At 43.2% G+C, this 26933-nt stretch overlaps 2 protein-coding genes across 6 annotated transcripts in view; one reads left to right on the top strand and one right to left on the bottom strand.

The window, feature by feature from the left end:
- The window catches only part of SAP30BP (SAP30 binding protein), a 32807-nt gene extending 14822 nt beyond the window's left edge, over nt 1-17985 (bottom strand). Inside the window, exons 1-4 of one of the 3 annotated variants that reach the window (XM_052809118.1) lie at nt 17690-17984; nt 17424-17533; nt 14359-14406; nt 136-178 (exon numbers count right to left, since the gene is read on the bottom strand). In XM_052809118.1, coding sequence (XP_052665078.1) covers nt 136-178; nt 14359-14406; nt 17424-17533; nt 17690-17885 — 397 coding nt within the window. In that variant the 5' untranslated portion in view covers nt 17886-17984. Of the gene's footprint in view, nt 1-135; nt 179-14358; nt 14407-17423; nt 17534-17689 lie in introns of all 3 variants that reach the window. The other 2 variants (XM_052809116.1, XM_052809117.1) reach the window with 2 other exon arrangements.
- Nucleotides 17913-26933, top strand: part of RECQL5 (RecQ like helicase 5) — a 39694-nt gene continuing 30673 nt past the window's right edge. The window contains exons 1-8 of one of the 3 annotated variants that reach the window (XM_052809112.1): nt 18078-18123; nt 18616-18746; nt 20024-20145; nt 21994-22512; nt 23185-23290; nt 23778-23889; nt 26118-26280; nt 26623-26705. In XM_052809112.1, the coding sequence (XP_052665072.1) occupies nt 18626-18746; nt 20024-20145; nt 21994-22512; nt 23185-23290; nt 23778-23889; nt 26118-26280; nt 26623-26705 (1226 nt within the window). In that variant the 5' untranslated portion in view covers nt 18078-18123; nt 18616-18625. Of the gene's footprint in view, nt 18010-18077; nt 18124-18615; nt 18747-20023; nt 20146-21993; nt 22513-23184; nt 23291-23777; nt 23890-26117; nt 26281-26622; nt 26706-26933 lie in introns of those variants that run through there. The other 2 variants (XM_052809113.1, XM_052809115.1) reach the window with 2 other exon arrangements.

The raw sequence follows: 26933 nt of genomic DNA, 5'->3' as shown, positions 1-26933 counted from the left end.
CTGAGATAAAACATTGCAGGCAATAATTCAAATTACAGCATTGTCAGGACAGAGTGAAGATGCTTTTTACAAAGGGGAAGCCTAGAAGGTCTAGTTTGAAAAAACACGTGAATAAATACTCCTGAGCGAACTTACCAACTAGCTCCTGAGGATCTCTTTTCTCCAGTTCTGAGAATTCCTGGGAGGAAGGGGGAAGAAACAGATTTTAGTCAAGGTATGCTTCCAACCTAAAAAGCTATACTGTCCATTTGTTTAGAAATTTACACATTATTTCTGAGGCAAAAGAATAAAAATTAAGAATGAAATGCAAGTTATTAGATAATAGGGCAATGTTTGTACCATAGAAAGTCAAAGCCTAACAGGATGCTCTGTTTCCTCTCAAAGCTAGAGTCTAAATTTAATGAAAGAATTCAGGCTTTGTTTCTATGAGTCCTGGACACTCAGCTCCTTTTGAATTCCACAAAAACTGCTGTACTTGAAGCCTTTCCTCAAAACAGATCAAACCATAGATTCTTCATTTTTGGTGACTGGCCCTTGGCACCAATGTTTTAGAGCATAGCTAGCTAAATACAAGCTGGATCCAGCCCACAGAAAACTGCTTAAGCCCTGGGAATGCCTACCACAGGCCTGTGCAACTTGCAGTCCTCTAAGCAGGGCCAGCAGGATGCATTCCCCAGAGTAACATGAAATCAGCTGAAATGCTCCCAGAGCCAACGGCAGAGCACAACAAGTTCAGAGCAGCATCTGATCGACCTCTCTGCAGATACCCAGGGCTCTACAGGGTCCCAGGCTGCTGAGGTTTGCCAGTTCTGTGTGGTACCAGAATTCACTTCTGTAATTGTGTAATTCAGGGCTTTGGCTGATAAACCCTCTATGAACCAAAATGCCAGGGAGCATGGTGGTGATGCAGATCTTGTGTTCCCATTTTGGAAGAACTCTCCCACTGTCAATTCTCTCTTGGCTGCTACTTCCCAGGAGCAATATAGCCGATCTGCTCTACCAGAAACTCAAGGGCATCCTCCACTGGCTTGTAATGCTCTCTGTCCGGAGATCTTCTCAACACAGCTAATCCCTCCTTAGTTATATAAATTAAGGCTGCTTCAGTTGCAGGAGCACAGCAGATGTTTGCACCAGAGTCTGCTGAGCAGGAGGTGTTATGCAGGATAAGACACTCTTAAATATGCTTTCACCATATTGAGACCAACATTCAAATATTTTGGTGCTTCTGAAAGCCTCCAGGAGAGTCACAAGTGATATCAAGTTCAGCACAAATAAAGTTTCTGAAACAGTAACAGCTGTATCCCAACACTGCCCTCTCCCCCTCTGCCTCCCTCCCAAAGACCTTTTGTGACTCACTGGACTGTGTATCCAAAATTCCTCAGTGCCTTCAAACACTGAAGCTATTCATTCAACCTGACACAGACATAATGCTGCCTCCTTGCTGCTTAGTAACCACTCTCTAAACCCCCTCCTTTACTCCATTTCCAATCAGGTGAGAGATGCATAAGGTGAGGAGAAAGCAGCAAGGTCACCAAGCCAGATCTGGGAACAGGCTGTGCCAAATTCACTGTGAAAACCAACCAATTTCCAGAGAAGCTAAAGCCCTTTGGAAACAGAAAAACAAATTCTTTGTGTGGCACTAACTGCTACAGGGCACTTTTTATAGCCATTCATGGAGAAGGAAAAAAAAAAAAAAAAGGCACTGTTTTTCCGTAAGTACACTTGGATCACAAAAATACAAGGCTAAAGCTATTTTAGAAAAAAAAAAAAAAAAAGTAGTACACGAAGGAACACACATCTTCTTGCTGGCCAGCTGGCAAGGCCCCATGCCCCTTTGTGAGAGGACGGTAGTGTAACAGCTCCAACCCCTCTAAGCTAATGCATTTGGCGTAGTGCATTAACACCTCTTCTCCCAGGGTCTTCAGAAAGAACAGCAGAAGCAGAAATATTAACAGAAGTATGACATTTCAAAGCAGAAAACTTATGCCAAGAGAAGGAGCTGTCTTTGGCAAGAGCACTGGACAGGAATCCAGGGAATCTAGGCTGTGTTCTCCACAAACCTATGCAGATACAGCATTAACGTGGTGAGCTTCAACCACATTGATATGGCGTTAACATGGTGAGCCTCAGTTTGCCACCAGAGAAGTGGGGGCAATTCTGTGGTAACTAACAGGTTGTGAGGACAAATTCAGATTAGCGTGCAGGCTGGAGAAGTTCACAGAGCTACAGATAGAAGGTAAGCATATGTCCAGGCAGCATACAATGACTCATGAGGCAGTAAACACATGCAGTTCGAAGGCAGCTTTATTCCCTTTACGGGAGAACTTGTTAGATATGTAATTAAAAGTATTTCTCACCTTGGTTTGAAACAACAAGCAAGTGTGTGTTTGTTGAGGTGAAAGGAGGGAATTGCTTTTGTTCCAACCATGACTGAATTACATCTTGCACTTTTTTCTTTTGAAAGTTTTGTTTTAAGTGGACTGAGAGGAAAGAGGAAGAGATGGGCTACATGCCTGAGCACCTCTTGATCCTTCCTCTTACCCAGCACTGTATTTATTATTCCATTATCCCTCCCATCTTCTTCTGCCCACTTGTCCTCTCACCATCCACGAACACAAAGGCAAGAGAAAAAAAAAAAATCCCGCAAATGACCAATATTGCCAAGCAGGCACTTAAGCAACCCAGTGGCACAGTCAAATTCAGGTGCTTTAGACATGTGTTAAATGCCCTCAAGAAAGTTTCCCTCTTATATGGCCAGTTACAGGGTTGCAAGGGTATTTGCTGTATTTCTGAAGTCCTCAGAAGCCCATTTTCAAGTCTCCTATAGCTGTTTGGAGCCAGCACCAAGTGTAAGCACACAATTTTCAGGAAACAAACTAGTATTCTGAGAGGTAATTTGATGGCCAAAACCGCTCCTGTTATGTACCTTACATTAGACAAATACCGCTAAAATGTCGGATGCACTAAATAGTGTTTTATGAATTTCCAGAATCATCAGCAAGTTTGCTTTCACCAGAATTAAGTTTGTTCTTTAATTTGCATCCTTTAATCCTAGAGCTACAGCACAAGTCTGCCCCATTCATAACAGGCTAAATAAAGTCAGTCATCAGGCTGCCACTGTGTATTTACCTGGCCTGATCACCCACACCCGTTTGGCCACAGCTGCTCTAGCAAGTCTAGTCTCCACATCCTCAGGCCATAGCCAAAGACATCAGAAACCCCAGAGCTACACCAAGCAAAAGAAAACAAGTTCACTAACATATTACAGCCACACCTCACTGCCCAGAGCATATAAATTTTGCTTACTGATGAATTACTGCCTACCTACACCCACTGCTCCATCATTAACAAGCTGAAGACATCAACACAGCTTTTCATTAAGTCGGACTACTTTCAAACCTCTTAAATGCCTTCAGAAAACAAAGGGATGACCAACTCCTCCTATAGTGCTTGTTCATATTTGCTCAGTTTACTGTCTAACACTATGGCAAGGCAAGTATCAACAACTTGACCAAAGACATATAGTTTGTCAGCTGTGAGATTTAAGAAGTCTTGTTCAAACCTCCCAGTATCTACTGAAGATCCAGAACTTAAGGACATTCTAAAAACCTTCAGTGGACTAATCACCCAACAAGAACTGTCCTACACTCCCTTGGCTAATTTAAGTCTGGGACACATACCGAATACAATGAACTGATTAGAAAAGACAACATTAAAAAAAATAAATTCTGCAGATCTAATCTAATATAAAGTTGAATGAAATGGAGAATCACCAAGTGGAGAAATAAGGTGCAATAAACACTGCACAGCTGCTATCTTTTGGTTGTGAAAGGGAAGAAATATTTACGCATGGATGAGAGATTTCTAAAGGAATTCCAAGGCATTTGAACAATAGAAAATTTGGAAGGTAACTGAATTTTAAGTAGGGAAGTTACCTAAATCCATTCAGGGAAAGGTGCTCTTATTGTAGATTACTACATAATCAACACCCACTGTGCTACATATCAGTATCTCACATGAAGAGCACAATATGAAGCAGGTGAGTGGTTCCAAACAGGGGATTTTATGTCAAATCTCTCTATCACAGTAAATATATAGAAGCTATTAGAGCCTTCAAGTATCCCAGAGCTACAGGCATCATTTAATGGGTTCATTTCCATTTGGATCCTGATCACTTTCAAAAAATAACGAGGTTAAGACTTCACTAGTGGCACCTTCCAATATTGCACAGTTTTCACAAGCCCAACCTCTGAAAGTCTGTATGGGAACACCTCTGAATTTACTTTTGCAGCCAGTCTCTCGCTACTTGCACAAAGTCAGCCTGGACACATTAGTTATGCTGAAAATTCTCTCTACCACCATTGAAATACAAAACTCAGGCAAAACAGGCATCTTGTGCTAATTTTTCTCTCTAGTCATTTTATCCCATTTAGTATTACATGATGGCCTCTAAGAATGACTAGAGTGAATCAAAAAAAGCAGTACTGCACTTTGTTTTCATGCACTCAGCAAGTTGGTTTTCTGGCTGCTATCTACTTTGCAGCCTAGATCTCACAAGATCAACTGTTTAAAGGCCTAAAGCCAGACGGCCTTGGTCCAAGAGACCCACTGAAAGGAGTCAAGGGATGCCGTGGTGGTTCACAGCCAAGTTGGAAGAGGACCGAAAGACAACAAGACAAGCAGGAGACAAACTCCCTTCCCCTGATCTGGAGACTAACAAAGAGCAGCCTCTGAAAAGCGCAAAATGCTATGGGCAAAGACAAAGTATTAAAAAAAAAAACCCAAAACCAACACCAACAACCAAAAAACGCCAAAACTTTTTAACATCTAACTGGACCACTAACATAAGTCACAATTTCTGTGCTTCTAAGAACAATTCTGCACATCAGCTTACCAACAGCAGAAAACAGTTATTCCATTACTATTCCCATGTGCATTCAGGAAGAGTTTTCCATTTTTTCTACTTCCAAGACAAATGCCTTCTTGAAGCCCTGGGCAAGACGATGCTGCCTGCAATAGCCTGACTGATATGAACCCAGCTTGATGTTTCAGTTTTTATGTATCATAATCAGTTAGAGCAAGCTGAAGGGGGGGTGTGGGGGTGTGGTTGTGTACATGCATAAGGACAGCGCTGCATTTTGGCTTAAGATTTCACCTTGCTGAGGTGAAATATAGATAAACTTTTCAGTCATAGAGCGTTTCCATTCAGTTACATAAAAAAAGTCTTTGCTCAGGTTCCATGGAAAATAAAAACAATCAAACACAATCCTTGCAGTGTGGAACAGATTAAAGGAAGGAAGCAAAAACAACATGAATCTGAGACTGATGAATTCAAGTTTGTTCTGGGCAAGCCCTTCCAGCTTTATTTAATGGAAAGAATGGAGTGAGTTACAACAATGCTCACTAAATCCTTCCTGAAACAAGATCCATAAATCCAGTACAAAGCTCACATCGAACATAACTGTTGGCATTAACTGTTGCCAAAAGGTACAAATTCAACCATCAATTTCTCATAGAAGCAGTTGAATATGTTAGTGCAGGTGTACATCAAACTACAAGAAATGATTGAATAGGGAGGCAGAAAAGATACAAAACCAGAAACTGATTGCTTCAAATAAGATACAAACTGTAAGAAGTGGAGAAGTTGATGCCAGATTTGCCACTGCTCAGTTACGTTCCCAGACTTGCAGCCAACTTAGCCCTACAGCTTCATTCTTCCGCTGACTTCCAGGTAGTATTAAAAAAAGTAGCTAGGAAGCTTCCACAGTACCCCTCAACAACATTTTCTCTTTTTTTTCCAGTGAGAACACTCTTGTGCTACAGAATTTCTTCTCTGCCCCAAATATTTCACCTGGTTGCTTGCACATAAAGAAATTTAACACCAATTTAAACTGACAGCCACAAATAGTATAGACCAGTCACATTGTTGTCATGCTAGTGGATTAGTTTGAAGATACTAATGCAGAGAATTTTTCAGTGCAGTCCTTCCACTAGTAGCCAGTGGACCTGCTGCTGCAATGGTTGTTACAGTGCATTTCTCTCACCCGAGCAAGCGCCAGCACTAAGTTCTTGTAATTTTTCCTTCTCTCTACAATTCAGACTATCTCCTATAGTCCTAACATATCAACAACCTCATTTGGCTGAGTACAATGGAAAGAAACTAACTTAGCATAAATTGTTAGAAGAGTTACCTAAGCTAATATGTGGCCTTGCCAGAGCAAGTGGGTGAAATGTTTATATGCAGGCAGCAAGAGAAAGACCTCTCCAAACCCTGAATCATGTGTGCTTTTTTGCTTTCTTTGCCTTTTTTTTTTTTCCCCTTTTCTTTTTTAAAAGGAACATGCTAGCAATTATGTTCTTGCTTTTCTACAAAGATCAGAAGTGCTTATGGGAAAAGAACACCAGAAACTTCTCATTTAATATTAAAAGTGCATGACAAGAACTATTTCATTCCTTGCTCACCAGATCTGCCTGATGTTGGTGCGCTACCAGGCTGAGGGCAGCAAAGTGCATGTCAAGTGTATTCAGAGTCTCGGGAAGAGAAAGCAAGGGAACAGAAATACAGTGCTTTTATTCCCCCCCCCCCCCCTTTTTTTCTTGTATTGTGAGAGAGGAGAATCCCAAGAGAAAGCTTGAAACAAGCCCATTTCCTACAGCCATATCCTGTTTGCCAGCTCTGATACACAGCTCCAGGCAAAGTGCCCAGCACAGGATAAGAAATTTAACTAAGAAAAAACTGTACGGACCAGGATCTAGATACTAAGAGAAGCACAGCAGCTCAGAAATAAGCCACCTATAGAAAAAAAACCCAATACATCCAACCTTCAGTGACATTTATGTATACAGTCTGTACATACCTACCTATTTTGAGATACTATTGTCACAGACAAAAGGGGAAGGAAGAACAAGTCAGGAAAGAGTCAACTCCTGAGACATTCCTTAAGCATCTTATCAAAATAAAGAATGTGTGTAGCTGACACTGCCTTTTACTTTTTAAGCTAAATTAAGTCTAAAAATCCACCTTCATTTCATTTCAATTTCACAAAAAAAACCCACCGAAAAACCCCAACCAAGATCTGGCAAAACATTTCAGTGAGAAAATGCTTTAGAAGGGAAGCATTCATAGCATAAACACCTTAAACATCTTTGAAACTTGATTCCATTCAGCTGACATGCTATCTCAATATTTGACAAAGATTATTTGTTAGAAGTAATTTCCAGTCAAGGAACTGTGTGCTGTGTGCCAGAACTCTCGCTTTCCAAGTGGAGGTACAGTTAATAATATCTGCCTTACAACAGCACCCTGGTCCCAAAGCTACCTGCTTCCGTTGGCTGCCTCCTCTCTCCTTCTCCACCTCTGATGCTAGAGGCCCTCCAAGTTTAACATTTGCAGATCACCCTGTGTACGTGCTTTACAAGACCACAAAGTACAGCCTCTCCACAGCGCAGACACCAACCGGGGCGCAGTGGTGTAAGTGTGCAAAAGAGCCTGCACAGAAGACTGCACAGCCCATGGGAGCACACCAGCAGTTAACAGCTGCCACACTTTGAGTGCAGCCAGTAGCACAGCTCCCAGCAGTCACTACCTGAAGCCACCATGGTCTGCAGAGACATGCCTTGCTCTGCAGAGCCCATAAATTCTGCTTTCAAGTCACTTTTGCTTCCTACAGTGAAGCAGTAATTCAGAGGTGAAATATCAGCACCACATGACAGGGCTTGAGGTGTCAAGGTACTTTGATGATTTTATTTTTTTTACAGATTGTTGCAGTGCAGAATCAAGTAGAAGGTGAAGCTGGACTGTGAGAAATCTTAAGCCTCACAGCAGCAAAGGAAAGGCTCAGGAGAGCTGACAATTAACTTCTTGCACAAGCTTTCGTCCCTAGTACACAGTACTAAAAATTCTTCTTTATGGTTTGGAGTAGAGGCAAGGTGTAAAAGCAAGTATCCTCACTGGGATATGCACTCCTCCATGAATGGATCCCACAGAGTTTTTGCAGATTTCAGTCCTTCTGTACCCAGAATGAGGAAGCTGAAAGAAGCTATTTTCAGATATTTGTTGGTATTTGAGGCAATCCTCCATCTGTGCTGACTGTTCAGACTCTCATTCTGACACGCACCAACATGCAAATTCAGAACGGTCTATTTCAGTGCAGCAGACAGAAATATTTGCAACAACAGAACTGGACTTGAAGAACTTAGCCCTTTATCAGGTGAAATATGCAAGGGGAAGCAGCTCCAGAAAGGACTTTTCTTCAAGTTTAAAGACAAACAGAAAAAGCCTGGCTTTTCCTTTGGAGAAAGGCAAGCCACACCTGTGTCAATAATCTGTGGTATTTAGTACTGCAGGGAGTGAAGTGTCTGCTGCAGCATGTATGCCTGGCGGGGAGGAAGGAACAAGCATGTCCATGGACATGTCTCATCTTCCAAGCAGCTCAAGAGCTGGATTGAAGCCAGCAGCTCTAAAGTAGGTAAACCAGCTTCAGAGACCAACAACACTGTGATCTATCTCCCTCTCAGGCAGAACTGGAGACACAGAAGTACATGGGGCAAGGGGCAAAATAATCAAAGATGCCAGATGCTGTTTTGTTTCCTGCATACAAAACTGTTTAACCACCACTGATATTCTCTGGCAATAACTAAGGTCAACCACCTAGTTAAGAAAAGGGAACCAGGTATCAGCTGTGTTAACGTCTGAGCACTCACTGTAATTGTCTCGAGGACAGCACTAGAAGCTGAATTAACTCTACTCCCCCTAAAGGCTCTCTGGATGTAATGCTGACTGCTGAACTGCCAAACTCTCTGGTTCCCTTGACAGAGTGCTAGAAAACAGCGTGCCAAAACCTAAAACAAGGGAAAAATATGTAGAGTTGGAGGTGCAGACAGCATTTTACACAGTTATATTAAGAGGAAGCTAGAGTACAGAAAAAGATGAAGCCAAGACTGCAGTGCTTATCACTGGCACCCTCAGGCTGTGCTCACAGGCAAAGGAAGAGGGGGAAACAAACCACTGGAGACCTAACCTTAACCCTAGCCCTGGAAACTGCACACTTCATGCTTTGAAAGTGTTTACAAAGTACACAGCACAGCCATGCATAACACAAGGCCATTTTTAAAATACAGCTGCTCTTTTGCCAGTTCTGCCCATCAGAGGCCAATACTAACCCAGACAGCACCAAAAAGCTGGGGGAAGGGGGCAGAAAAAAAAAAAGAACATAATGAAATTTTTTTTGTTTCTGATGAGACATTGGGAGTGCCTTTCTACAACACACTTACAAACCAGTTATATCCTGCCAGATCCAGCCACCACAAGACAACTAATACACAGCCACTTCAGCCATCGCAGAGTGCGCTGTTTTTGGTTGGAACAGCAGTTTTAAATAAGTGTTCTTCAGCTATATGACCTTTAACATATTCTAAGTGGAATTTTTAAGACTACCTCTCAACAACTGAAAGCATCAAAGGCTGGTGTTTCTTAAGCAACCTTCATAATTTACCACCAAAGCAAAAGATTCAATTTATTTTCTAAATCTTACTAATGCCAGCTCCTGTTACACAGCTTGCTGTGGAATACCTAAATGGAACAGCAGTGCTTTAATGGTAACACTTTTCCCAAACACACTTTTTCCTCTTCTTTAGAGCAAAACACTTGTACTTGAGATGAAAGTTACTGAGTAGGTTCAGGCATCTTCTGAGAATCTGGCTTGATGAATGTATCTTGAATTCAGAAAAATTAATATGCCTTATCAAAATAAGAGTTAATTACAGGGATTACATTACTGCATGCACACACACCCACTTGCTGGTTCTTAGCACTTACTGCTTTTACTTTAAATCAAGATAATTTTGGTATTTAAACAAACAGGTTAATGGGCAGGCAAGATAAAAAAACATTGCAATCAAAAGCTTCTATCTAAGTATTAGTACACACCTACACATCATAACACAGTAAAATTACTTTACAGGTATGCTGGATCAATAAAAGCTAAACATAATAAAGAGTTGATGCTTATCAAGAGGTGGTACTTAGACACACTTAGAAACATAGTATTCCTCTGAAAATTTGACACCCTTCTGCTAGATCCCAGTTTGGCTGCCTCTCCATACAATGCCACAAGGATGCAGAATGGACCCTTAAAACAAAACCAGAAAAGGAAAACATCAAACTAGCCACCTGCTTTGAAAAACTGTTACCATGTGTCAGGTATTCACTCGCCAAGGGAGTGGCAATATTTATCAGCTTTCCTGCACTGGCTAGTCCTGATATCACAATCAAGGCTCAAGAGTTAATGATTTCCCCCTGTGAAAACTCCAGTGAACCAAGCTGCAGGGCTGGGCTCTGTCCTTGATCAACACTTGCAACCTGTTATTCATTCAGCCCTACAATATGAAGTACAGAATCCCTCAGGTAAGACTTGGAGCACAAGGTCAGTATTTCATTTAAGGTTCACTTTCCTTCTTCCTGCAGGGCTGGTCCATTTAGTGAGCTCTGAAGGCTTGTATCTTGTTACTGCATCAAGGCTGTAACCATAGTCAGCTGCTGGCAAGAGCCCAAGCAAATTGCACTCACTGCACAGCCCATTAACCCTGATCATTCCAAAACAAAGCTGCCAGCAGAACACAAATGAAAGACCCATTTCCAAAAAGTCCTTTGTTTTGTACCCACAGCTCCATCATCTGAGGAAAGGACACAAAGAACCCATCCAGGCTGTGAGATTCCATCTTTTTAACGCCATGCCTTTGCCAACAGCTTCTGTTGACCATTTCTTTTCCCATCTAAGTAGAAGGCTTTGTTTCTGAAGTGCTTTTAAGACAGATGCTTGTTTACAATTGGTAACTGCTCACTTAAAAGCAGGGACCCCTAAAGTGATTTTGGTCACTAACAAACGCGTCCTGTTCCAGAGCCTGAGCACATCCATCCAGAGTGAAATTTGGAAGAGCAGTTAGTTTTAGCTAGATTTGAATCTCCAGTTTTTCCATGAGTGCCTGAAGCACTTCAAAATGCAGTTACAGGATGCAACGTGTCTGACTTTGCTACTTAAAGAGGAGGATTCTGCTTTTTGCTGCAAGCACACAGCATTCAGGACTGGTTCACTGTGCTCAGTAACAGTGAATCCTATGGGCCAGAAGTCTGCTCTGGAAGAATGCTTTCAGATGACTGATGAAGCTTAAATATTCTTCTACTCCTGGCACACACTTTCCCCCAAACAGGTGTATAGAAAAGTCTCCACCTCTCTCTCTCTGAGGGTAGACAGAAAAGAGCAGTTTGACATTACAGTGTTTGAACTTGAAAAGCTTATTGTGACTTTCTACTCAGCAGAAAAAACAACACATGAAAGCTGCAGTCCCACCCAGCCTGTTATATTGACTTCACCTCTAGTGAGGAACAAGGGCTGTATAGACAGATAGATGCACATTCATCAAGATCAAGAAGGGCATACTCCCTGGAATCAAGATAAAAACCTGAGATAAATATAAATACCATAGGTAGGGTAGAAAAATATCTCCCCAGTGGGGCTATTTGAGGCCACTCTCTCCATCATCACTTTACCAGACAGTTTTTACATCATTCCCCACTTTGTCTCCTCAGTCTACACCCACAACTGACACCAACTGAACCTTCTGGAGGTTTTGCGTCTGCTACTATCAAAGTGCAGAATGAGGCCAAATCACCAGCAACACGGGAACTCCTTCTCCACACAACCTGGTTCAAGTGTCCTGGTCAATTATTCAAGATATAATCTCAAAGTAGTTCATTCACTATATGTACAAAGAGGCAAAACACCAGAGAAAAATGCTGAATGTATATTCAGGGCTTGAAAAGACTATAATTAACTGATGAATTGCAACAGTTTTCTCATTCATGCATTTTAAAGGATTTACCTTCTGCGTACAGTCAGATTCAGACCCTGGAAAAGCTCTAGCCACATATAAAGGGCCTGTGATATCTATTTAAACACGTTTCCAGGTCTGTGATATCTTACAACGTAGCTGACAGAGCAAGAACAACTATGCACTCAGCTGGGACAAAACAAAATAAAGTTATCCGAAAGTGTTAGCAAGATATAATCAAGCGCCTCACTTTCTGCCACACTTTGGATTTATAGTAACTACAACTCTTACTCACTGGTTATCATAGATATTGCAAGCTTAAAACAATGAGGAAGAATGAGAACACTGCCACTTGGTGGAAAAGGGGGATAGGAAACATTTGCAACTGCTCCAAGTAAAGCTACTTTTACAATGATGTTCCATCTCCCCCCATCCTGAGTGAATTTCTTAACAGCATGGCTAGTGCAATTCCATCAGTGCCCCACAGAATGCCATACAGCAACACACCTGGTCTACTGCCAGCACAGCACTGGGCTGCCTTGCAGTATGCTGCATAGCAAAGGTGTACTCCCCCAAATGCCAGCTGGCTATTTAGCTAGAATTCAAAAAAACCCCAAAAGTCCAGAGGACGCTCTTGCCTTTTTCACTTCAGTATGAAGACATCTATTAAGGATGACATGGAAGTCTGAAACTGCTGAAGTTCAGATTTGCTTCCCTGCTAATCTTCTCAAATCCTCACCCTTCATGCTGTGCTAGGATATAGCAGGAATTACATTCTACCTTTTTTTTTTAAGTTTTGCTTTAATTTATATTTGCAGTTCTTGCAGAGTTCCTATTGCAGAGTGTACGCAAGATACCAAATGCTTTTAATACATTCAGTGTTGCTTGCTTCCCCACCAAAGCTGAAACACTCGCTCCAAGACCATGTGTAGCTCTTCAAAAGGGCAAAATGCACTTGGACAGTAGCACACAGAACTCACTGAGATCAGAAGGCTTTTTAAATAAGCCAACATGAAATGTCAGCAATGTATTAAAGCAGTAGCCACACAATTCAGTGGTAAGAATTCTGTAATGCATCATTACTCAGACAAGAGCTACTACAGTCTGATTTTGTTCTCTCTTGCCAGATTTTTTCCCCATTGCCCTGAAGTACTAGAGCCCTTTTAGAGGAGTCAGAAATGCATACAATTGCAACAGGGCCCTACTACAGAGGTTGTGGTGATGTACAACATATCTCTCTTTTAAGGAAAACTCATCTATTCTTCTTTCACAGTGTACATTTGAATCCAGCAGTTTTTACAGAAACATCTTGCTAGCATGCTTACCAGCCACAATGGCAAAAACTTAGAAGTAGAAAAAGGGTAAGAGTGAGAGATTATGTTTTCCTCTCTTCCAAAAAAAACGTGATTTATTTTCTTGTGACAAGGAAAGGAGACAATACATTCCAATTCCAAGTGCCTCCTACCTGTATGCCAAAGGCGTTAATGGTATTCCACACACTGATGCAAGAGACTTCAACTGCAGTACAGGTGCCGTGATTTTCAACTATGTATCATTATAAACCCATAAAAATATTGTGGACACTGGAAGAAGGTGCTGCTACAAAACTCATTTAAGCACAATAGCTAAACACATTCATTTGCCTTCATCTTGTCCTATCAAAGCCCTATGCTAATTCAAGCACTCTACAGAATTTCAGTTTGCAGCACAGTCCTCTGGTTTTCTTAACAGGGCTTAGAGACTGCCCTTGAGGAAGTTACTGGATAAAATAAAAGACCCTTGCAACTGTCATTCACTCGATATCCAACAAGACTGCTTATATTGCATGGGGGATTGAGCTAGCACAGAAATTTGAGCACAATTCTCTATAAAGTTTCAAATGGATTTGGACTTTTGACTGTCTTCCAGCTATTAGCCTGATATATGTTGCTATGTGCTGTTAAACACCTGTTTTTCAGCAGAAACAAGATGTAATCCCAAGATAAAGAGAAACTTCCACTATTTATGATAGCTATCATCTGGGGATCTTATTTCACTTTTTTAATTTCAAATACAACCTTTACAAAACAGCTTCATTCAGATGGACAGAAAGAGAGCTGGAGACAAGTGAATTGATTTTGACACGTTTCATGACCTCTAGGAGCATAAGATCGTTTATTCAGTAAGCTGTTCTATAAGAAGAATGTATTCCAACTAACACTGATCCTAAGAGAATTCTGTACTGAATATTCCATCTCCTAGACCACTGCAAAATAGGTGAGATGCTGTCAGAAAACCCACCTCAGACCTAAGGTACACAATGGCTAAGTTCATGAATGTAGGTCTCGATTGTGACTCAGCCTGTAGCCTAACTGGTAACTACCTTTGGCAGAAGCCAGAACTAAAGTCAAAAAAACACATTACAGCTACAACAAGGGAAGTATGAAACTAGCTAAGGAATATCACAAACGAACACCAAGCCATGCTGTTAAGACTTATTCCTCTTGTACTGAGCTTCCCCCCCCACCACCATACCACACTTCCAAATACCTTTAGGTCACCAGCCTCAGGTTTTTCAGTCTCTGAATCGTCATCTTCCTACAAGACAAGAATTTACAGGATTAAGCTTAAAGAGCAGGCTTGGTAAGTAACTGCACTTACAGCAAAGGGCTTGCATTCAGCAGCCCAGCAGTAGTCCAAGACCCTTTCCACAGAAGTTAGGTTTTGCCCCACCCACTCATGACCAGAAAACAAGTCCTACAGTCAGGGAAAGAAGTGTTTGTTTGGTTTGGTTTTTTTTAGGCAAAAGCATCACTCAGCAGCAGATGTACCCTGCAAAACACATGCGGCTCCTGAATGCTCAGAACTAGACAATACGAAGCAAGAGAACTGGGGAAAAAGCATTTGTCATTTGATAATTCTGTCTTTTCCAGTTTGCATTTGCCCCCGTTTAGCAGTACTCACAGAAAAAGCAGCATTTGCAAGACCTGTTATACTCCCAAGCATACATCAGCAACACACACAGGACACACAGTTGGCCTGCCATCCAACCAAACATGCAGGCTTGGGGAGGGTCTGGCCTAGCACCAAGTTCCAAAGATCCAGTGATGCCAGCTGACACCGCATCTTTCTTATTTGTGTAGTGCTGTTGCAGCCTCATTTGCAGATGACGTGAACAGGGCAAAGAACAGGGCAAATTTCTGCCCTGCGAGAGCTTGAAATACTGAACTCAGCCTTGCATAAGATTCTACACTGCGTGAGAAGTAAGCTCCAGCTTTGGTCCCAGCTGGTACATAAGCCTAACGTTCTACTGCCCTATGAGCTACTTCACTGGGGATCCTAGAGTTACCTATGTTCCTAGACATGAATACATCGTCTGGGTTCAAAACAAGTTTGAGGAGCAGAAAATGTTTTTCATGCTCAGACAACTCAGCAGAATGGTTTTTCCTCCAAACTTTGCCACAAATTTCAACTTTGGCCCCAAAACAAGACTTGGTGTTTCAGCTTCAAAAAGAAAAACAAAAAATGTAGTGAGATGATTACATGCAACTCAAAGGAAGATTTTACAACAAAATGCCCACCTCAGTGTATTAGCACACGAGCAAGTTCTGGCAAGGGAAGCTAGAGAATGACTACACAATAATGTGACTGTGACTTACACAGTAAGTTTTAATTGCCTGAATTAACATGCATATCCCCACAGAAGTGGGACATCAAACTCCTTCACTTCAGCTGCTCTCCAGCTTATCTTTCTGAAACATGCATATATGCCAATAACTCAGTCTTAACTGTCAAAGTTTAATAACAGTAAATATTTAACTAGAAAAAAAACCATAGTACCAAGTAACTTGGCGTTTATCACAAATGAGATTCCTCTCCCCTCCACAGTCCCACCTATATTATAAAGATAAAAGTCATTTTCAACAAAGCAGCAATGGGTTGAATCATTCACATTATAGACAGGTAACTGAAACAGCTCTCAAAACCTCCTAACCTAGCAGGGGACATCTCTGAAACATCAACAAACAAAGAAGCATTACTGAGAACTGCCTTTGAAAAGACAGAGGCTTTTCAGTCACTGTTAAGGTAGATAATACAAGCACAGAGTTGTTTAGATAAAAGCCCAGGACAATCTAAGTCCAACTCATGCTGCTTTCTAAAAACAACAACTCATAATCAATATAAGCTACTAGCACAAGCAATATCAAGGTAACTCTTGATTCTGGTCAAAGAATATTTAATGCAAAACCAAGCATTGCTCTCCTGCAACAAGACTGGAGAGAAGGCACCCTGTGTAACCTGCGCACGTCTGTACAGTAACCACAAACATATGCAAGACCTACGGGCTCACACCAGAGTGACTCGATCAATTGCCATTACTTGACAGCAAGTTGTACCTCCCAGATAATGGACAGCTGCAATCTGCACTGAAAATTGTGCATGCAATAAAGGCTACTCCATTTACCTGCCCATTTGTCAATGCAAACTAAGCACAGCTGATCTTGACAAACATCTGGATCACACCTACCACTTTCTTCAAACTAAAGACATCTCATTGAAGGAGGGTCTACAGGTTTTGGATATAAAAAGAAGGATCACTAAAGCAGTAAAGGAACATCATTACTTTGCTTGGCCAAAGGCCAGGAGCAGACCCTGAATGCTATTGCTTGTATCTTCTCCAGTTAGCAACAGAACAAAACCAAAAGCAAGAACAAGAGACAGACAAATTTCTTGTCTGCTGCTTGGGAAAACAGATGGCAGAAACAGCGAGTGTCTCATAAGAGACTGATCTAATGCACACAAAGTAGACTTTATGAGGAAACATTATAGTAACATAACCCTGTTTCTTTCCTCTACCGAATAGCCAAAACACTAGAACAGGGACATATTCTTAATGTGGTGGTAAGCAAAAGGCTGATGAGAAAGAAAGGAGACAAGAACCTCACTCCCCAGTCCCCGCAAACTTATCATGTTGTTCTTACAGATACATGACAGAACTATATAACCTTTTGTGTATTACAGCTGCACTTACAGGCAGTGAGCTACATTCCTTGTCTCACAATGCATCAGTTGACTCGGTATTTAGGTGATGTTATACACATGCCATGCACCTCTGACAAACAAAAGCCACTCACACCTAGACAGAGCACTGTTACATCAAGGTAACCTGATGTAGTGAGTGGGTTGAGTTATACATAAAATAATAATTTAGGACATCACAGAACTTTATTCTTTTTAATCCTCCGACTGACCATGCAACAGCATATTCCTTTTACGAGGTTCTCATATATGTCAACTATGCTTAAAGAATAATTTTCATTCAGTGTAGCTGTTGACTTGTACCAGCCTTTTTCCCATAAGAGTCAAATGCCATCAGCACAGTTAGTAACAAACAACACGAGCTGTGCCAAGCTGCTGATGGGTTTCAAGGCAAATGCTTTCTACTTGAAAACAAAGCAAATATAAGTATTTTGAGAGTGCCAAAACCCACACCAGGAGTGAGATATTCTGGGTTCCACCATGGTTGCCACTCAGAGGCTTTCTTTGGAGAGAGAAAAGCCTCTGCAACGTGTGAAAGCAGTCAGCGCAAGCTCTCGGAGCACAGAGGTACTTACTGACTGCCTGCTGTTCTCATCATCCTCTTCTTCATACCCGTCCTCGTCCCCCTCCAGGCGGGTGAAGTCGTCGTCTCCGTACCCAACCGAGACGAGGCCTCCTTTCTCTCCTAAAGAGGAAGAGAAAAGGAAAACCACGAGGAAAAGGGAGGTGGCAACGAGCGGGGCCTTCCCCTCACAGAGGAGAAGGCGGCGGGCCGGGGCGGACTTCCCCCGCGCGGCCCGCCCCAGCCCGCCGCCTCCCCCGGCCTCCTTCCTGCCCTCACCCGTAGCCGCTCCCCCATCGCTTCCCGCCGTCCCGGCCTCGCTATCCGACTCCGGGTCCGAATCCTCAGCATAAACCGCCAACGAGGAGAGGACGCTCCGCTTCGCCGCCGCCATCTTCCACCTCCGCCGCGGCGGACTTCCGGCGCGCAGCGATGACGCGCGCAGCGCAGTTGCCATAGCAACACCGCCCGTCATCTTCCGCCTTAAGCGGGCTCACGTTAAACCGGGAAAGCTTCGGCGTCCGCGCACAGCCAGCGGAGACAACCCCTCAGCGAGGCGGAGCAGGGTTCCTATGGGGGAGGGAGAGGAGACATAAAAGGTGCGCGGCCTGTTTATAGCGGGGAGGGGGGGGGGTGGTCCTTTAAGCGCTGTTTCTGACGTCATTACGCGGCGCCGCGACAGCAGCTGCCGAATCCTGACCAACTGTGAGAGGGTGGGGGTCGGGGCGAGGAGGGGGGGGACGGGACGGGACGGGACAGGACAGGACAGGACAGGACAGGACAGGACATGAGGCGGTGGAAGGATACACCCTGCGTGGGGAGGGGGGGGTGTGGGTGAGAAGGATCCCGTCGTGTCCCGTCCCCCCTCGTGTGCCGTCCCCCCTCCCCATGTCGGTGTGCGGGCGGGTTTGGGGGGCAGCGGGGTCCCCCCCACCGCTGTGGCCCTCCTCAGCCCCCAGCGGTACCAGGCCTGTGCCCCATGGGGAGGCCTCAGCGGGGGTCTGTCTCAGAATAAACGATATTGGGGTCCCCTCTGCTGAGGAGGCCTGGATGGCATCCTTGGGGGGGGGGGGCTAAAAAAAGGGGGGAGCCTGGCAGGGCAGCCATGGGGGAGGTCGCACAGGTGGCAACGAGACGGGGCAGGCCTCAGCCAGAGGAGGGTGACAGCGTTCGGGTTGAGCATTGGTTCCTGTCACTGTTCACAGCTTCTCTAAAATGAGCGGCGAGGCTCCCCCGGGCCTGGAAGGCAGGGTCCGGAAAACACTGCGAAAGGTCTTTGGGTTTGAGTCCTTCAAGACTTCCCTGCAGGAAAGCGCGACCATGGCTGTGGCGAGAGGTGAGGCTTGGCATCAGAAAGATGTGAAACATATCTGGTTTTCCATCTTCCTGTGAGGGTGATACTGCAGGAGCTGGTATCACACCTGTTTTGAGGAGACACATCACCTGGACTAGGCAGGACCAGCCAGCCCTCCAAGCCCTCTGAGGCCTCTTCTGCTCTGAGATCATTTCAGCGGCACAGGAGCATGAGCATGTGCTGCACACAAACTCTCTGAGCACAGCTTTGCCCTGCCTGTTTTCCTTTGCATTCGTTTTGTAACACCACTATTGCATCAACAAGGAAATAGGAAATGTTAAAGTGCAGTACTGTTGGTGTCTCCTCTGGAGGCATCTGCCAGCATGTTTATGGTCAGATGAGGTCAAAACTGTTTATAAATGTATACGTTTTCAGAGTAAACCTGTCCTTGTGTTAGAGGTGATGCCAGTAGAAGACTCGATTTCCTGGCATCATTCATATCTGTTCTCTGAATCATGTGGCCATTATCAGAAACATGATTTTGCTGCTGTTAACATATCCACCAGCCTACCGCTGTTGGTTGGACAGGCAGCTCACACAAACAAGCTGCCAGCTGTCAGGTCCCCTGGCAGGTCTTGCAATGTGAATCAGAACAGTGTCAAACTCGGCACTCAGGATATAATTACAGTTTTCATCCATCTCCAGCAGCTATGCAGACGTGCTGTTGACAACAGACCAGCCAAAATTGGTGTTCTGCCAGCAGGGTGTCTCTGCCTATTAACGTTGCATGCACTGGCATCAACCTGACTTGCAGTGGATACTGTTTAGTGCAGTGACAGTTACTAACTGCACAATATTGTCTGTGTGGGTCAGATTTCCAACCCTTATTTCTTATGAGGTACCTTTGTGGGACAAGCTTTAAGAGGATGTGGTAAAGATCTGTCATAGGGCTGGTAATTTGGTAACTGGAGGTCTGAAGATGAGTGAAGGCAGCTCCTCTGGAAGAGAATTAGCATGAATAACTTGTTTAACTTCTCTTTATCTTGGTTTCTGTATATCTTCCGGTACTTTTGTAAGGCTGTTTCTAAATGTTTACAAAGCAATCAGAGATTCTTTGAAGGAAACCATTGCAGGCATGCAAAGTATTGCTATGCTTTTAGAACCTAAAATGAAGTGTCTTTTGTTGGTATGCCACATGGTATGTGCACACATATGCTGTTTCTCACAGTTTACAAGCCATTGTGCTCACCCCTCCAGACAGGGCCCTGGGAACTCACCACCACTCAGTAGCCTTGAGCTTTCTTCTGTTGTCTTTGCAGGCGAGAAGGATGTCTTTGTATGCATGCCCACAGGGGCAGGGAAATCCTTGTGCTACCAGCTTCCTGCAGTTCTGGCAGTGGGCATCACCATTGTCATTTCACCTCTGATTGCACTGATTCAGGTAACTGTCTCCTGTTAGCTGTGGAAAAGCAGTCAGTGAAGGGGGTCGCGAGATGCTGGAGGCACAGCTGCCTCTTGTCTTTCTGTCCATAAGTCTGCTGTTGGCCTCCCTCTGGATTCTCATCTTGATGTCTCAGTGTGTTTTCCTTACCCTGGTGATAGGTGAAGAGACTGCAACTTAGCTGCAGAGCAGAGTAACTCTGGTGTGATACTACTCAGCTCTCTAAAAGGAGGTTTTTCTTCTTTAATAATAACCTAATGGTTTTTATAACTGAGCCTTTCTCCAGTTTCTCCAGTTGTCTTTCACCTCCAGTGTGCTATACAGAAGCAGCAGAGTACCTTAAATGGACCAAACTGTATCTTTCCCCAGAAGAAAACTGCCATTTTACCTATAAAGTAATAACTCTGGGAATGATGAAGTTGTCTTTGAAGGCATAATTTGTTCTGCATCAAAATGTCTTTTTGTTGCGGTCAGTCTTTCTGTCATGGGAAGAAGCTGGTTTAGCAGAGCTGCTCCTTGAGCACTTTCATCTGAGACACCTTTTTTTTCCTGTATTTTGCCTTTTCTACTGTTTCATCACCTGTTCAGAGAAACACCTCCCTGTAAGAGCAGCTGTAGCATTGCTTAGACTTCTGTAGAGCATCTGATTAACATTGTATGATATCTGGTGTTGTAGGCTGCTGTTTTGGGTTTTGTGGTGTTTGTTGGGTTTTTTTAACTACTTTACAGTCTTAATGTAATACATTTTAAGAATTGAGAGCAGGCTTGGTGATACATCTCAAAAAGGTGTTATAAATAGTGAATTTGTTCCAAGTGAGAGGATTTCTAATTAAGCTCCAGCACAGGCAATATTTTGTCAGTGAAATGGAGGTTAAAAAAGTTACCACTGTAAGATTTGCAGGTGAAGCAGAATGTGTCACAGTGACAAATAGGTTGAAATGGGCTCATTGAGTCTTAGGGAACAGAGCTGGAATGAACCTTCAGACGTCTTCTCATCAAGCCCTGAGATGGGGTGGCTATGCCTGAAATGATCATGATGTATTTCACTGTAGCCAAACTTCCAAGAGCTTAGTCTGTGTAGTTTATTATAGGGAAGGCTGAGAGTTGACTTTGTGAACAGAACAGTGGATATTAAATCAATCACTGCAAACAGTTATTGAGTAAAATAATGAGATATCCATTTTTCAGGACTATTCATATCTTCTGAAATGTTATGTGCTAGTCAAATGCAAGTGAACAGCTCAGTGTAGGGGTAGGGAGGTGAATTTGTATGCCCAGTGTTCATCTGGATGTATCTGGATGTGATGCCATGTTTTCTTCTTGGTTTTCATGGCATGATTCTCATCCAGACTTGGTTCTGTTGCAGTGGTGATTTGCATGATCCTTGTATTTTGTCCTATCTCAGCTGTGCTCCTTTAGCTATTTTGGAATGAAATGCACTCTGTTATTGTAGGGCGGTGGTATTCATTTTCCATCTGTGACTTCCTGATAGTGTAAATCCTGAGACGTGTTGGTGGCTTGTTTCAGGTCACTGTGGCTATGATGAGTTATTTTGCACAGATCCCTGCTGGTGTTCCCTAGCAGCAAAAAGACTGTCTTAAAGTGAATGGATGCACAAAAATGCAGTTGGGTGTAAGAGCTGGACAGATATGCTCACAGCTGAAGATAAAGGCATCTAGAGTTGAAGTTCTGAATACCCAGACTGTAGGTGTATGTTGTCCTGAGACTGGATCCTGGAGGTGGAAGTTGGGGCCTCACCTGGATCTTCCTAGTAGTCTTTCTTGGTGATAGTGACTTTCTTTATTTCCATTTGCTTTTCATTTAATTTTAATTTTGTATTTACTCTAGGATCAAGTGGATCACTTGCTGGCTCTGAAGATCAAAGCCTGCTCTCTGAACTCCAAGCTTTCTGCCCAGGAAAAGAAGACCATCCTGGCTGACTTAGCAAGTGAGAAGCCCCAAGTAAAGCTCCTGTACATCACCCCAGAGATGGCAGCTGCCTCTTCCTTCCAACCTACACTGAACTCTCTGGTGTCCCGAAACCTCTTGTCCTACCTGATAATCGATGAAGCGCACTGCGTCTCTCAGTGGGGACACGATTTCCGTCCTGACTACCTACGGCTGGGCACCTTGCGCACTCGCATACCCAATACACCATGCGTTGCCTTGACTGCCACTGCCACCAAACAGGTCCAGGAGGACATTGTGGCAGCTCTTAAGCTAAAGCAGCCGCTTTCCACATTTAAGACTCCTTGCTTCAGATCTAACTTGTTCTATGACGTCCAGTTCAAAGAGCTCTTAACTGATCCATATGCCAACTTGAAGGATTTCTGTCTGAAGGCGCTTGAAGTGAAGAACACCACTGGGGTAGGTTTTATATTTGGGGAAGAAGGCTAAACTGAACAAAATCTACCTTAATGGTCACTGACCTTCCAGTGGTTGGTATGGCCCTGACAGGTCTGTGGCAGGGAAGGAGGAGGTCCCTGGAAGGAAAGTGCTGGGGTATATTTTTTAGTTCCTCTAAAATAGGTAGAATGTGAAGGCTACGTTCTTTTCAGAGGTGTTCTCAGAAACGGGTTGGTCTGAAAGAAAATGCATTAGGAATGTGCAACTAACATTTCTGTCTTGGTTTGTCATGTCCCAGGCAATCATTGTATGTTTGATTGTGTTCTGCTCTTCTAGTGTGGTGAGGGTGAACAGAAACATTTGGAGTGTTGTATTGAATCTCCTGCTCTAACACTAATTCCCAAAATAACTCTTAAGCAACTGAGTTATAGCCTCTGCACCTGAGTTTATCTGTAAGGCGGAGGGAGACTGCTTCTTGCCTTGTGCCCACTGGGAGAGGATTGGGGGACCATATTTGGTCAATGTTAGGCCTTGTAGGACTTGTAAGGAAACTTGCTTTATATCTGATTTACTTTTGTGCTGCAACAGTATCTTTCAGTTGCTAGGAAATCAGCTTGGAGAAGAGATTAGCTTTAGGCAGCTTTGTTGATTCTCTTCAGACAGTGTCACAGACTTTCTCTCCTGTCTGCCCAGGTGTACTCCGGTTGTGGCATTGTGTACTGCAGGATGAGGGATGTGTGTGACCAGCTGGCTATTGAATTGAGCTACCGAGGAGTGAAAGCCAAGGCGTATCACGCAGGTATTGGAAGCTGCATCTGCATCTCTCAGTAGCTGGTAGAACTGAACTGTACCACCTTTAAGGCCTGGGTTGGGGCTACCTAGAAAACAGCTTTCTAGGCATGGTCTGCAATGTGTCTGATGCTCACGCGTCAGGTCTGTGAGGTAAGTGTGGGGCCTTCAACAGAATGGCATTCCCTTCACTCCAGAACTGTTGGTTTTGTTGGATCTTGCATGGCCTAAATATAACTGCTTTTATCACAGGAGGGATCTAAATTTTTTCTCTTTGGAATAGAAACAGCTCCTGCTGACTTCTGCTTGATCACAGGCCAATTTAAACATGGGCAGAGGGAGTGTGTACATCAGTCCATCAGTCTGTTTTAGTGAGGGGGTTGGCTCGCAATGGGGGAATGGAGGAGGAAGAAAATCCTCATTTCTTTTCTTTTTTCTTTTTTTTTTGTTATTGTTTTTTGTTGTTGTTGCTTCCTTCCCTCTTTTTCTCTTCCTAGGACTCAAGGCAGCTGACAGGACTTCAGTCCAGAATGAATGGATGGAGGAGAAGATCCCAGTTATTGTTGCAACCATCAGTTTTGGAATGGGAGTAGACAAAGCAAACGTCAGGTGTGTAAGGCTGTGTTGTGCACCACCAGAGCCTGAAACATGAGCAGTGGAAAGAGAAAGCCTCAGTCTCTCTGTTACCTGATACACCTGACTAAAATGCCTGATGAACACTTGCTAAACCCCACAAAAACAGAGCTGGAGTTTTTTTATCTTAGAAGCAGCAAAAACAAATCTGGAAGTGTTTTGTAAAGAAATTAAAAACAAGGCACCAGAGCTCCTCTTTGCCAGTCATCATCAAAGCCAAGAAAATGGGAGGAATGTTTGTTTTTTGCCACACCCTTCAGGATTTCAAAAAGAGCCATCTCGATGCAATCACAGCTGTCCCTTTCACTTCTCTTAGTGCAATAGCTGCTGTTAAAAAGCAGTGGGAAGAAAAACTGCAACTCAAATAATTCATACACCCTCTACTAAAATAGTCAGAGCCAGCTTTTTTTAGAGATCTCCTTTTGCAATGCAATGGGGAAAAAATAGCAGTTCACAAATGGCAATAACCATATAAAAAAAATACAGCTCTAGTCCAAGGACAGAAACTTTGCACGTGTTTTCAATTGCTGTTCCTCTGGGACTTCTAAAACTGTCACTGTAATTGCTCTGTGGTGTTAGAATTCCTGCACTGCAGTATAGCTGTGTTGAGTTAGTATTGTGAGCTATGATCACTTAGTGGAGGGATAACTCAGGTGCAGCTCACACAACACCCCACACAGACCTGGTCTTTACTCTAAAATCCACATAAAGTAATTGCTCTGAACACTGTAGGAGAGGGGGAGGACATCATTGAGACAATCACATCAGTTCACAACTGTGCCATTCTTCTGTCTGTATCACTGTGCTGCCAGATAACAGGATCCCATAGCAGTGACAGACTATTTTACTGCTTGATGCATGTTACCCAACAGAGAAATGAGAAGTCTCCTAGGAGAGCAGCATGAATTAATGACCTGCTGAAACCACTCTGCCCTGTTCAGTACAGTAGTCATTAAAAAAGGCAAAGAGTAACTGAAATGCATAGGGCTGATTGAATGTGAAATATAGCTGAAATGTGCTTGTAATATAGTTAGTTTCCAAGGAATGGAGTTAAAATGACTCTTTACAGGATGTTTTTTAATAGTTTAAAGGACTTTATACCCAAGCCCAGGCAACAAGGCACTGCTGCTTAGCCTTCACTCTATCTCAGCAGAGTTCTGAGTATTCATGCATATGTTATCAAGTAAGATCAGGTCTGACTAGTTCTGGAGGTGACTCTTCTGTACAAAAGGGAGAACAAAGTTGTCTCTTTTTCTGATGGGATCTGCTCCTTTCTGTTCACTGCTACTTCAGTTTTGTTTGAGATTATTTATCAATTCCTTCAGTAAACTTCCTGATGGGGATTGAATGTGTAGGGCTCTGATGCTTCCTGCCTGGCCTGTTCCTGGAGTATTTGTGTTTGAAGAAACATGTTTGCTTGCTTTTGTCATTCAATCTTTTGCCACACCCATATGCATCATACCTGCCTCTGGGACATGCTGGTTTTGAGGCAGACTGGTATTTAAAACATTGGCAGCATTACTGTACTGTAAAATCCTCTCAACACAGATATAAGCTGAATTGCTGAATAGTCAAGTACAAGCAGGTTTAAAGCAGTCTTGCACTGGTGTGTTGAAAACCTTCCTTCAGAGATTACATAAAGTTTAGTAATGATTCTGTAGTCGTATTTGCTGGCTAGGAAGGATGCCTTCATCTACAAGTGAGCTTGGTGAGACAGAATTACCCATGCAGACTTTGTTGGCAAAGAAGTGTCTTTTTAAAATTGAGTATTTCAAAATGTGTTCTGTAATGTTCAAATTGTGTTCCACAAAACAAGTAGGACTTCTTTGTTCATGCTGTATTTTATGGTAAAATCTCCCAGACTCTGTAAATCAATGTTCTTATTCTCAGTCTTCATAGCTGTACAATTGTATGCACATTTGGGATATTCATGGGCTCATTCTTTTCTGTCCATTTGGACTGGCATCCTGCTCACATGTTGTTCAGGTGCATTTGTTTTCTTAGAGCTCTGCTGCTTTCCTTGCATCTCGTGTTAAGAGGGCTTAAATTTCTGTGTGCAGGATCCCTTGCTCTGCTAAATCCTCTGTCTTTTATGCTTTTGCTGCCCTATTTTTTACTGTTGTTGTCCACAAACAACACAATTATGTATGCAGTGATCTGAAAAACCTGCAGCCTTATGTTTCCTGTTGTCTTATCACATGCAGATTTGTTGCCCATTGGAATATTGCTAAGTCAATGGCTGGATATTACCAGGAGTCTGGCAGAGCTGGAAGAGATGGGAAGCCATCCTGCTGCCGCCTCTATTACTCAAGGAATGACCGGGATCAAGTCAGCTTCCTGATTAAGAAGGAGCTCTCTAACATCCAAGTAAGATCTGCAGAATAGTATCCACCTGCCTAGATATGCTGCCTTTGCTCTAATGTGGTTTGACCGCAGTGACCTCTGAATAGGCAAAGATGAAATGAGTTTTTCTGGATCTAGAGCTATCTGTAGCCCTGTTTCAAGGGATAGCAGAAGGGAGCGAAGCAGGAAGGGAAGAGTTGCCAGACCCAGCTCCAGCTCTATTAGAGGCATGGGTGAGCAGAAGTGTGGAGCAGAGACAGGGTGGTGTCTGTACCTGTTTGCCATATTGATCAGAAGGGTTGGATTTGGTCATCACTGTTTATATTTAAATTGAAGTCTATAGTTATTGTCTCTCTCTACTTTCAGGAAAAAAAAGGCACCTTAAAAGAATCTGACAAAGCTGTGATGACAGCTTTTGATGCCATTGTGAACTTCTGCGAGGAGCTGGGGTGAGTGCACTTCTTTCAAACACTGTTTAATATTGGGGAAACCATGCCCTGTTCCTTCTGAGGCACTGTTATGTCTGAGATCTTGCATGTCCAGGAAAAAGAAAATACTGAATGAATTGCCTGATATTTTGCTGTCTGGACTGAGGACGGTGTTCCTGAGACATCTCTTACTCCCACCTCTGAGTTAACGGAAATGTTGGTCTTGGAGCCTGACCAAGTGATGTGGTG

Source organism: Harpia harpyja, chromosome 14, assembly GCF_026419915.1.
Source record: "Harpia harpyja isolate bHarHar1 chromosome 14, bHarHar1 primary haplotype, whole genome shotgun sequence".
NCBI lineage: Eukaryota > Metazoa > Chordata > Aves > Accipitriformes > Accipitridae > Harpia > Harpia harpyja.
Note: the sequence above shows the minus strand (reverse complement) of the source record. Positions and strands in the feature narration are given on the sequence as shown.